We start from the raw sequence: 13250 nt of genomic DNA on the forward strand, positions 1-13250 counted from the left end.
TTGCTGTCCCTTCAAATATCAGTCATTCTAAAAGTTTTAGAGATTATACAACTGTCCCTTTTATTTTTTTAGAAATAAAGATGTGCCTGTAAATCATCGAGACTTTTGGTATGCCACATACACTTTGTATAGTGTCTCAGAAAAGACTGAGAATGAAGACAAGATGAGTGACAACGCTAGTGCCAGCTCAGGTAGTGACCAGGCTCCAGCCAGCAGGCAGCACACTATGGTTTCTTTCCTTCGACCTGTATTAAAGCAGATTATTATGGCCGGGAAGTCTATGCAACTGCTGAAGAACCTTAAGTGCAAATTGTCCCAGCATCAAGACTTCTCAAGAGGTAATGTTACATGATTTAAGGTAAATTAATATTCACTTCATTAAAGGGGTTGGCCAATTTATATTAAAATAGTTCAGTGTACGGTATTAGTAACTGTACTCATTGCACTGACAGCAGTTCCCTGTGTACCTCATAGAGTTAAAATCGGACTCCCCTCCTTGCTCTGTGGTGAGTCTGTCCATAAGATGGTTGATATGGAGGAGCATGTGACTATGCCCCCTGCCCCCCCCCAGTGTCCACCATAGGCATATACAGGCTCAGTGTTGGACACTTGGAGGCGGGGCATGGTATCATGATCCTCCGTGTCGGCCATTTTATGGACAGACTCACCACAGAGCAGGGCAGCCCAGCCTGGGGGATGGTTGACTGATTTTAGCTCTATGAGATGCACAGGGAGCTACTTTCAGTAAGTGCCATCAGTACAGTTACTTATACTGTATACTGAATTATTTTACTTTTAAGTGGCCAACCCTTTTAAATAGAGGGTTTTATGGAGAAAAACATTGGCCAGTATTTAGGTTATTGGTGGGGGTTTGATTACTAGGACCCCAGTGGACCATCAGAATGTATATACATTCATATACCTAAAAAAGTTAGAGGCCATGGCACATCAAAGCCGCTTCATGTTGCTAATTAGTTTGGGCCCCTGGGATTATACCCCCACCATATCACACATTTATGGAATTATACAGTACTTTTTTCTTAATAAACTCCCACTCAATTTGTGGACTGTTAAACAATATGTACCCATCAAGTATGAGAAAATCTTACTGACAGTGTATGTTCTTGTATGTTTTCTCTTGAAACAGATGCAGACAGGAAAAGTTTGTACACCCTCTTCTTGGAGTCTGTGCAGTCCCGACTACAGCATGGCAAAGAATCAGGACCTGACAGCATTACGGAACAGCAAGTCAACAAGCAGAGTTTAATAAAGATGCAGTCAATAGTGGCCAAGCACCTGGAACTGAATGATGTACACGATCCCTTACTGGCCATCAACTTTGCAAGGTAAGAGTCCATACTTTAATTTAGAAGCCTCTTTTGTTCTTCATGTTTTTATTTCTGTCTTTATTGAAGATCAGAAAATAAAAGCCGCTGATCATCCTATTTCTATTTTCAATATCCCAAAGTAGTGATTACTTCCCAACATGTGCATTTATGTTGAAGATGTTTTGGCTGAGGTGACCATGGTTGTTTTACTGTAAATATAACAAATAGGATGGGAAGGAGAAGTGCTTAACATTGGATTATTTCAGTACTCTCAGAAATATATTCCTCTCTGTCAGTATTCACGCAGTGTGAGGCAAATGAACACTGGCTAAGAGTTATACATTGTAATGTAATAATTGTAAGCTGTTCACATGAATTATGCAGTAGAATTTTAATGTAAACTTTGAAGGTTATACCTGGAGCAGAGTGACTTCCTTGAGACGTTTACCTGTGAAGATATCAGTGTGGATAGATCTTCAGAATCTGTTACCTGTCGGTCATTCGAGCTGACCCTACGATCATGCCTTTACCCCCACATTGACAAACATTATCTGGAGTGCTGTGGAAATCTAATGCAGACTCTAAAGGAAGATTACAAGTAAGTGTCCAGGCTCCATTTGTCTGTTAAGATGCTAATGTTAAAGGACACCTGTGATGAGTTTTATGCTGCTGCCTGAACTGCAAGCTTCTCCCCACCCTCCCAGCTTTGATTGATGCCTTTTTGGGTATAGGGAGAAATCCATCATTTTAGGCCTGCAAATGGGGTTATTTTTATTTTTTTTATTAAAGTATCAATGTTGGTATAACTTTCATAATAATTTTTCAAAATCTAAATCAATAATAGATGTGAAATAAAGCAAGTTTGCAATGTACATTTTTTTTTTTTTTGTTATCATGCTGTAAAACAGAGTTGTACTTACTTGTATCCAAAGCCAGTCTCCTGAATTCCTGATCGTTACGTCCTGTGCGAAGTCTTTTTTTAAAATTTTTTTAACCAGCACAAGACTTAAAAGCTGCGTTTTTGCAATCTGTTTATCGCGTACGTTTTATGGAAAAAATGAATGCAATTGTGTGTCATTATTAAAAAAAAAACGGATTGAAACGGATGCGTTTTTTTGTTGTTGACTACATTATACTGTTTGCTGAAAGTAACCAAATAACGTTAATCGGATTGCAAAAACGCAGTGTAAACCCAGCCTTACTTTAAAGCATGATAACAAAAAATAAATAACAAAAAATATATTGCAAATTAGCTTTCTCTACATCTACTGTTAATTTAGATTTTAAAGTTATAACCACAGTGAGACTTTAAACTAAAAATACACAGAATCTGATCAAAGCTGCCCATGCCACAACCTTGCTCTGCAAACAAGGGTGCAGAGGGGTCATGTCCTCTGCACACAGCGCATTTATTATCATTTACACCAGTCTTAGGCTGATATTTCTGACGTTTTTCTCTCCACCACAGTTCCATTTAGCTGTTTAGTTTTTTTTAAATTGTGCCCCATTTGTCATATTTGTGCTCAGTTTGCATGTATTCCGTCAGGGTTCCGTTTTTGTGAACGGGAAAAAAAAATCCTGCGTACAGCTTTTTTCCCTCCATTTGAAAAAACAGAACACAAACGGAAAGTGCACTTCTGTTCTTTTTTACATTATAGTCAATGAGGACGGATCTAAACAGAAGGTATTTCCGTTTACATCTGTTTGCAAGTTAACAGTTTTCATCAGTTTTATCACTGAGCATGCGCAGAAGAAGTGAGAAACCAAAGGGAAAAAAATTAACTGATATGCAGACGGATGCTGACTGATGCAAACTGATGGAGAAAAGTCAGGTTTTTTAAAGCCATAATGCAAACTGACAATGAAAATGAACATTTTGCAATCAGTTTGTATCAGTCTGCTCATCAGTTTTTTGCTTATCCATTCAATTAATATGGACGGATTTGTTAATAAATAAGAAAAACTTAAGTGTGAACCCAGCCTTAATCAATCCCCTCCCTGTGTGTCTTTTGTGCTATGAATAATTGTGTACTATATTTTCTCCACCTACTGTTTCATGTGGTTGAATGTTTGTTTTTAGGCTGGTAGAATATCTGCAGTCAATGAGAAATTTTTTCCTACTTGAAGCTGGTGACACTATGTATGATTTCTACACCTCAATATTTGATAAAATAAAAGAGAAGGAACAGTGGCAGAATGTAGTATTTTTAAATGTACAGCTGCAGGAAGCGGTCAGCCAGCGGTACCCAGAGGACAGTGCTCGGTAAGAAATACAAACTTTGGTGTAAAAATAATTTCACACTGTATTTTAGTGTCCATCAGAGATGTACACTGCAGGACTCCCTGATGTATACCTATGATGAATGCCACTTTCACATAGAGTCCTATATAATGTATACTGTTTGGTAAATACTGTTTTTCAAGCATGTTGAAAACAAGCGACTGATATAGCAGCGATCTGCTGCCATCCATCGTTCCGTGGAATAGGAGCGGCCGCAGCAGACCGCCACTATCCTCTATGGGCTGCCCAGACAATCTTGTGATCACCTGGGCAGCCTCCCCGCGGCCCCTCCCGCACTCACCTGCTCGCTGCCACCGCGTGGATTAGCCGGGAAAGAGGAGCAAATGAGCACTGACAGCTCTCTTTTGGCACGTGGAATACGGGCTTAAGAGCAAACAATCCAGTCTAAACTTTACGAAATAATTTGGGGGGTTGTCAGGTGTGATGACTAGGACCACAATAACCTTTATCCTGGCCATTTAACCCAGTAGATGCTGCATAAGGACTTTGGCATCTAAAGAGTTAGAGAGAGGGACTTTCACCCCCAACAGTGTCTCTTTTAATAGCGGTTATCTTTGTACACCTATTAAGTGTTATGCTTACAGGCATTTGTATACATTTATAGAGAAGTATTGAGGCAAGTAAACTACATTTTTAGCCCCGGAGACATTGACTGATGTGTATAATGGCAGGCTCTGTATGGTATTGTGGAATATGTGAGCACTTTTATAGCGGTGATGATGATGAATGTATTTCAGTTCTTCAAAAGGATAGAATTTGTGGCATTAAAATTCTCTCTCTCATTCTGTCGTAAACAGATTATCCATTTTCTTTGAAAATATTGATTTGGCTAAGAAGAAGCTTCCGGTACATACATTAGATGGCCTTGTATTGAGTTACAAGGTAATATTATATAATATTCAGTATATTCACATGCTTGTAGTAATTGTTAATTTCTTATATTAAAGAGGTTTTCCAAGAAAAAAAAACACTGGTAGCCTTTGTACAGGATAGGATATCAGTAGTTTATTGGCGGGGTACATCGGTTTCCCCTGCAGATGACTTGTTCTGTGCCCTCACTTTGTGCCTTGCACAAAGGCCATATATCTTGTAGACAGTGCACCAGTGCTTCTCAAACTTTTTCTACTGGAGCCTCACCCAACAGACCAAGGCAATGCCTGGGCCTCACCAGACTGACCAAGAGGGTACCTGGGCCTCACTATCTGTGGTGAAAGTCCATTTATAAGCTGAAAATAATGCTAGGGCTACCTTTCACCTGTATCCCAAACTCTAGATACTGATAAATTAGGTAGAAAATAAATTAATAATGTTGCTAAAATAGCGATTTCTGCAAAAAGCAAATGGACTGCGCAGATCATAGTGACTTTGTTAAACCTAGCTCCCCAGCTGGGCCTCACCAACAACTAGGGGGCGCCTCACTGGTGAGGCCCACCTCACAGTTTGAGAAGCACTGCAGTACACAGTCTTGTACTTGGGTATAACAGTAAATATATTTGATCTAGTAAATACATAGGCTCGTTCCTTGCTGTAAAGTCTTTTTAAAAACAGCTTTACCTTGAGTGAAAGGTAATATTATATTGTATTTAATACATAAATAGTCTGTGCCCACTTATAAGGACATAGTATATCGTATTGACAATGTACATTGCCTTGCTTCAAGTTAAAAAGTAATGTTACTGCATTGTATTGCATTTTAAATAGCTGTACTAAATTATGCTGCCAACGGCTATGGGTGTTGGGGGCAGTTACTTAAAGAAATTTGCCACTTTATAGTAAAATTGCTCAGTATACAGTATTAGTAAGTGTCCTAACTGTATATACTGACGGCAGCTCCTGTGTACCTCATAGAGCTAAAATCGGACTCCCCTCCTCCAGGCTGTACTGCCCTACTCTGGGGTGTTTCTGTCCATAAAATGGCTGACATGGAAGAGCATGCGACCATGCCCGCCCCCAGTGTCCACCACTGAGCCTGTATATGCCTATGGTGGACACTGGGGGGCGGGGCATGGTCACATACTCCTCCATGTCGGCCATCTTATGGACAGACACCCCACAGAGCAGGACAGCCCAGCCTGCAGGAGGGGAGTCTGATTTTGCCTCTATGAGGTACACAGGGAACTGCTGTCAGTAAGGGCTGTGAATACACTTACTAATACTGTACACTGAGCACTTTTATTATAAAGTGGCCAACTCCTTTAATCTACGTTTGGCTAGCTGGTAGCGTGTATTTTTATCCTTCTGAAATCTTCTGACATGTATGCTTATTATGCCTTTTCAACTACTTGTGTTTCCATTGGTCTAGGTGCCTTGGCCTGTTGATATAGTTATCAGCTCGGAGTGCCAAAAGATTTATAACCAGATCTTTCTGCTTCTGTTACTAATAAAATGGGCAAAATACAGCTTGGATGTCCTGCAGTTTAATGGTAAGAATTGAAAAGGCTATTATCCAATATACTTGCATTTGCATATAAAGCATTAATTGGATTTTTAAGGAATTTACTTTGCTTTCAAACACTAGGATAGACCATCACCATGTGATTAGTTAGCCTGACCGCTGAGACCTCCACTAATCAGCAGAACAAAAGTGTCTGGGAACTGGCTGGAACAGATCACATCAGAGCACATCAGTGGCCAACTATTTTGTCCAGGACCACGTGACTATATGATGCTGCAGCTTAGTACACTGACTTAGGGCCCTATTACACCAACAGATGTCTGACAGATTTTTGCAAGCAAAGCCAGGAACGGACAATAAACAGAACAGTTCATAAAGGAAAGACTCTATTTCTCCTCCTCTCAAATCCATTCCTGGCTTTGGCTGTGAAAATCTGTCAGATATCTGTTGGTGTAATAGGGTTCTTAGTACCCATATGTCCTTTTTAGAGGCCAGACCCCAACTGATCACACATTGATGACTTATCCTTAGGTATGGGTATGGGAATAGGTATGCTTCAAAATACCTTTGAAAGAAAAACTCCAGACATAGACTGAAAAAAATCAGTATCCTTGTGACTGGGATGTTGCCACGTACTCCTGTTCTAACATTTTGCTGTTATCTTTGGCTTTAAAGGAAAGAATAAGAAAATGTTGTTATGCTTCTGCTGTTATGTAATGTGTTAATCCACCAATATGTCTATAGAACTGGTTAGCACGGTGGAGAAGGAGTCTCCGAAAGAGGAGTCGGGATCTGGACAACAGCAACTGCTTTCTCAACTAGTAACACCGACAGAGCCTAAGGAACAGCAAATCCATCGCATGTTTCTCCTTCGAGTCAAGCTTATGCACTTTGTCAACAGCTTGCACAATTACATGATGACCAGGGTAGGCATTTTTTTTTATCACTTCACTTATATTTAGAAAAATACAGATTTTTGTATGAAAGTGATATTCTGGGATCTATCTATCAGCATGCTCGGGAAGATATCGCCTTCAAGGAGCTCTGATCCAGATGCACAGCAGTTTCTTTATTTTGGTGTGCACATGCAGACCCTGTACACAGCAGGCGTTTTTTTTGTTTGTTTGTTTTTTTCCCCTCTTTAAAGCGACTCTGTACCCACAATCTGTCCCCCCCCCAAACGACTTGTACCTTCAGATAGCTGCTTTTAATCCAAGATCTGTCCTGGGGTCTGTTCGGCAGGGGATGCAGTTATTGTCATAAAAATAACTTTTAATCCAGCAGCGCTGTGTCTAACGGCCGGGGCTTACATTTGTATATGCATTAGGCTGGCACACCCTCTCTGTCCTTCCTTTCCATTCTCCTCAACATTTACTGCTGTTTGAGCTTTGCACAGGTGTATTAACGATCCAGCCCATGTTTATTATACAAACAGCTGGGGAATAGGGAGCAATCTGCCTGGAGCATTCTTAATGCTGAGGAGGGTGGGGAGGAGGGACAGAGAGGGTGTGCCAGCCTAATGCACATACAAATGTAAGCCCCGGCCGTTAGACACAGCACTGCTGGATTAAAAGTTATTTTTATGACAATAACAGACCCCAGGACAGATCTTGGATTAAAAGCAGCTTTCTGAAGGTACAAGTCGTTTGGGGGGTCAGATTGTGGGTACAGAGTCTCTTTAATATCCCTATGATCAAATGTCAATGATGCTTGCATGTCCAGAAGCACACTGAAGCAGTGCTTTCCTCTTCACTTTCTAGGAGAGGACTTAGATTGCTTACACTGGTCAATGCTATGCCATTGCATAGCATTGATCTGTAATAGTCATGCTTCAGGGGTTCTAATCAGTCAGAAACAGGTCCTGTCTCTGTCACTGACCTTAAATGCCACAATTTCTATAGATGGCAGTGTTTCAAAGGTTAATGGCAGTAGGCAAGTAAGTAAGCTTCTGGCATGTTAATGTGTGCAGGGCTGCTTACACTGAAGCATTGCTGCACACATTAGATATATATATATATATATACATTCCTACTGCACAGGTCATCAGCAGTAGGAATGTATATAGCCATATAGCTGACATAAATGGGTTCATAATTGTATAGAGGATGGGAGGTCACAATACATGTATGCTTTTATTTAATAACAACATTATTATTATTATTATTATTTATTATATATTATATATTTTTTTTGTTAATTAGATTCTTCATAGCACAGGACTAGAGTTTCAACATCAAGTAGAGGAAGCAAAAGATCTGGACCAGTTGATTAAAATTCACTATAGATATCTGTCCACCATTCATGATCGCTGTCTTCTAAGGGAAAAGGTATGAGAAGATGATGCTGTATTCTTTCCAGTCTGACAGTTCAAAATACACTATTTTCTGAAGGACATAGAGGAGCTGATCTATTCCGGAAAGCTTCAGTTCTGTAAATAGAAGTAATACAACCCTGTATAACTTTCTGGCACCAGTTGATTTAAATACATTTTTTTCTTCTTCTCCGGAGCACCCCTTTAAGTATGTTATGGCTTTAGTTACTTGACAGTTAAACTGTGACATTATGTTTGCTTTCAGGTGAGCTCTGTAAAAGAAGCTATAATGAAAGTGATGAATGTGGTGCTGATGTTTGCAGACCGCTGGCATGCTGGTTTTGGAGCATGGAAGTAAGTAGTGCACTGTAAAATTAAAGCTAACTCTAAATTTCATAGTCACAGTTATTTCAACCAGTAGATTTTGCCATCAAAATTGAATTGCTAGTGTGTAGAAATGAGCGAACCTCGATCATGCTCGAGTTCATCCGAACCCGATCGTTCGGCATTTGATTAGCGGTGGCTGCTGAAGTAGGTTGTCTGGAAAACATGGATACAGCCAATGACTATATCCATGTTTTCGACATAGCCTTAGGGCTTTATCCAACTTCAGCAGCCCCCGCTAATCAAATGCTGAACGTTCGAGAGTGCTCAAGGTTCGCTCATCTCTACTAGTGTACTGAACCCATAGCTGGACACCTCTTAAGCCCTTAAGTACCAGTGCAATTTTTGTTTTTACACTTCAGTTTTTTCCTCCTTGTTATATTGCTTGCACTTTTTAAAGAACAGCTGTTATTTTTTTGCCACACCAGTTTTACTGTGCTATGTATGATTCAGTTTATTTATTTATTTTGGGGGGTGAGGAGAGGGGGGGGGGTCTTCACGCCATCCCTGTAGTAAAATTGACATGTTTTCTATGTTACTCAAGTCTGTTTAATTACAATAGCCTTTTATTATGCCAATGGATTTTTTTTTACTATGATTGCTCATAGGGATTAATGCAGTACATGTGTACGGCATTAATCATTGTTTTCTGTGCTTTTCTTTACCCCTGAAGCAACCCCTGAGGCTCTTGCTGTTAAGGACATCTCTCCGACTGGTGCGAACGCATTGCGGGGAAGGGGGGGGGGGGGGCAATAGCATCACTGATGGCTTTTTAACAGCATTTAAATTCCGCTGTCAGTTTTGATAGCAGCATTTAAATTGTCAAAAAGCAGGCATGAGCAGTCGGTTTGCGCCAGCTATGAGCCGCGGAACCTGGCTGCTAAAGGAGCAGAATGGAACCTGGCTGCAGCCGGGAGCAGAATGGTACAAAGCGGGAGTTAAGAGGTTAAACTAGTCCTGTAATCTTGAGTTGTGATATTGTGATTGTTAAAGGGAACCAATCACACTAAAATAGGCTATAAAGCTAAGGAAACGTGCTGGTAGATCAGCCAGCACGCTTCCTAACCATCCCCCTTTCCCCTCCGTCCCCTGTACATAGAGCCCGCAAAGTTAGTTTATTAGTCTCCCGGGCTCTATGCAAATTACCATCTAAGTAGTCACGGTGGGCGGGCGGCTTCTTCAAGTAGTCACAGTGGGCGGGTGTCTTCGTCAAGTAGTCACTGTCCTGGGCCGGCTCCGGTGCTGTTATCACGCCCCTCTGGGCGTGTGTAGAAAGCGCCGCATGGTGACGTCATTAGGGGGGCCGGCATTGCACGTCGGCCTGGCCGACGTCTTTACTAAGCTGCGCATGCGCAGTACTGTGGGTGAAGCCGCTGCTGTACTAGGCCGCGCAGGCGCAGTACTGCAGCGTCTTCTCCGGCTGCACTGCGCATGCGCAGCTTAGTAAAGACGTCGGTTAGGCCGACGTGCAATGCCGGCCCCCCCTAATAACGTCACCATGCGGCACTTTCTACACACGCCCAGAGGGGCATGATAACAGCGCCGGAGCCGGCCCAGGACAGTGACTACTTGACGAAGACACTCGCCCACCGTGACTACTTGAAGAAGCCGCCCGCCCACCGTGACTACTTAGATGGTAATTTGCATAGAGCCCGGGAAGCTAATAAACTAACTTTGCGGGCTCTATGTACAGGGGACGGAGGGGACAGGGGGATGGTTAGGAAGCATGCTGGCTGATCTACCAGCACGTTTCCTTAGCTTTATAGCCTATTTTAGTGTGATTGGTTCCCTTTAAATGTGTAAAAAACATTTGCTAATAAACTTTACTTTTTTTTTTTTTTTTTTTTTTTTATCAAGGGCAGAATATATCCTGAAGATGGAATCTGATTTTACAAATTGTCACAAGTTTCTTGTGAAAGTATTAAATAAAGCAGTTTGCAGAGGGTCATTTCCACACTGTAAGTATAAAGCATATATTTGGTAATCCATTAAATACTTGCTAGAAAAAGTAAGAATATTTGACAGGTTGGATTTTCTGTGAAGGAAGGCAGTGTGTCATAAAACTCCCATTTTTCCAGCTGATTAGGAATAATCAATAAAACATGGCTATAGTATTAAAGTAAAAAAATCTATATATCATATTTTCCTTTATATAACATGCATACTTAGCTCCAAATTTTAATGTTCCTTGTCCCCGCGGCAGCACACAGAGGGTTAATCTATTTTACATACTGGACAGAAGTACAAATTCACTAATAATTTAATACAATTAAACAATTAGCCGATTGAGGCCATAGACAGTTTTTGAAGCTAGGAGAAGCTCAAATAAAAATGAGAAGCATGAAAGACTGATATAGTACCTTTCTCTTTAAATCTAATCCTGTATTTTGCTCATACTGGATCAACATAGATTTTACATGCTATAACTGAGTACCATTTGTTTCTCTCCTTGTCTTAGTGGAATCTTTGGCTTTATCTCTTATGGCCGGCATGGAGCAGAGTTAGAAGAGTTAGACCTGGCTTCACCAATCTTTATATTTGTGGTATATAATACAGTGGAGATGCTTATAAAATCATGTGGTGTTATGTGTAGAAACCATTCAGATCATTGCTCTAATTTCCAACCTATCCCCAGTTAAACTCTACCATTGTTGCTTGTTTGTCCTGGTTATAAACATAAACACTTTGTTATATTTCCTGCTCAGTGCACTGTATATATTGTATATATTATGATTTACAATAAATATTTCTGTTTATAATAATGTGACTGGATTTTATATCAATTTGTTGTATAAACTATAAATTATAACTATTTCTTACCTGCCACTGTAAACTTACCCATTATTAACCCCTTAGTGACCGCCATGCTGCCTTTTCACGGCGGCCACTAATGGGCTTTATTCTGATGCGTACGCCTTTTTAACAGCGGACGCATCGGAATAAATTGCCGCCCGGCGGCAGCTGCAGACCTGGGGATCAGCGGTCAGTGTGACAGCTGATCCTTCCCCCCCCCCCCCCCCCCCCCCCCCCTGTAACTGTCCGGAGTGGAGGATTCTCCGCTCCGGACAGTTTAACCCGTTAAATGCCGCTGTCAATGCATGAGCATCGCAATGCAGCGGCATCTAACTGGTTTCGCTCGGCGCCGCGGGTATACTGACCTGATCAGAAGTCCCGCGGGGAAGTCCGGCACCCGATGGTCTCCATGGTGATCCCGGGGTCCTAATGAAGGCCCCCGGGCTCACCATGGATATGCCTCTGCTCAGCCATACAGAGGTATGGCCGAGCAGATGCTGGTCTGAAAGTGTACACAATACACTACATTACATCAGTGATCAATGATCACTGATCAGTAGTACACTAGTGTACAGTAATGTACACTAGTGTAAAAGTGAAAAAAAAAAATGTGCACCAAACACACACAATACCCCCCCCAGCCCTCCCCCCATAATAAAAATGTATTACATTCCCCATACACAATAAAAAGTTACACAAAAAAGATAAAAAACACAAATCCTATACATATTTGGTATCGCTACGTCCGTAACGACCCAATCTATAAAAACTATATCAATAATTATACCGCACGACACACGCTGTAAAAAATAAATAAAAAAAACTATACCAGAATAGCTGTATTTTATCAATCCACTTTAGAAAATACATCATAAGAGATCAAAAAGTCATTTACTTATAAAATGTGGTATCAATAGAAACTACAGATCTTCCCGCAAAAAATAAGCCCAAAACCATCTCTGTCGCACAAAAGATAAGAACGCTATGGATCTTGCAATGTGGCAACAGTTTTTGTGGGTTTTTGCTAGGAAGATAGTTTCTATTGCGCCAAAGTGGTAATAGTTAAAAAAACATATACAATTGTGGTATCACCGTAACCGTAGAGACCCAGAGAATACATGCATTATGTTATCAGTGACTGCCGATACACATTTTTTTACGGCGATCACTAATGGGCTCTATACTGCTACCCTCAGCTCTTTATGGCGATGGTGCAGAATAGTGCAGCAGCGCCGGTAATGCCCGCAGCCCCCTCCTCTCAGCTATCGGAGGTAGCTGAGGGGTTGGGGCAGAGTGTGGGGTCAGTCCCGGCCAGTCCCCTCACCGGCGATCGCCGTTATTATCAGTATAACGCCGGCAACCGGTAACTGGTATTGCCAGCGCAGCTGAATGCTTTCATCTCTTCTCACAGTGAATCCACGGTGAGAGGAGATGAAAACATGTCCCCCCCCGTCCCCAGAATTAACCCTAGTGACCTCGTCACTGACCCTCCCCTCCCTGGGCGGCCATCTGATCAAAGATGGCCGCCGCCATCACTGTGAACAGACTGATCATTTTTAGGAATCCGTCACTGTGAACAATGCTCCATTCTCTCCACCACTGGAGGTGACGGAGAGCATGGGGCAATGATCGGGGACCACCCGGTGTGGTCCCAGTACAAGTGATCAGCGGTATATACTATATACTGATCGCTTGTTCCAAATGGTGCCGGCACCCGTAACCACCCCTGATTACCTG

At 41.5% G+C, this 13250-nt stretch overlaps 1 protein-coding gene across 3 annotated transcripts in view; it reads left to right on the forward strand.

The window, feature by feature from the left end:
* Positions 1–11487, forward strand: part of TUBGCP5 (tubulin gamma complex component 5) — a 31702-nt gene extending 20215 nt beyond the window's left edge. For all 3 annotated transcript variants that reach the window (XM_069970834.1, XM_069970835.1, XM_069970836.1), the window contains 11 exons: positions 73–338; positions 1148–1346; positions 1738–1926; positions 3409–3591; positions 4428–4512; positions 5933–6053; positions 6770–6951; positions 8227–8352; positions 8602–8690; positions 10578–10678; positions 11179–11487. In XM_069970834.1, coding sequence (XP_069826935.1) covers positions 73–338; positions 1148–1346; positions 1738–1926; positions 3409–3591; positions 4428–4512; positions 5933–6053; positions 6770–6951; positions 8227–8352; positions 8602–8690; positions 10578–10678; positions 11179–11225 — 1588 coding nt within the window. In that variant the 3' untranslated portion in view covers positions 11226–11487. The remainder of the gene's footprint in view (positions 1–72; positions 339–1147; positions 1347–1737; positions 1927–3408; positions 3592–4427; positions 4513–5932; positions 6054–6769; positions 6952–8226; positions 8353–8601; positions 8691–10577; positions 10679–11178) is intronic.
* Positions 11488–13250: the final 1763 nt, after the last annotated feature.

Source organism: Dendropsophus ebraccatus, chromosome 5, assembly GCF_027789765.1.
Source record: "Dendropsophus ebraccatus isolate aDenEbr1 chromosome 5, aDenEbr1.pat, whole genome shotgun sequence".
In the NCBI taxonomy this organism is placed as follows: Eukaryota; Metazoa; Chordata; class Amphibia; order Anura; family Hylidae; genus Dendropsophus; species Dendropsophus ebraccatus.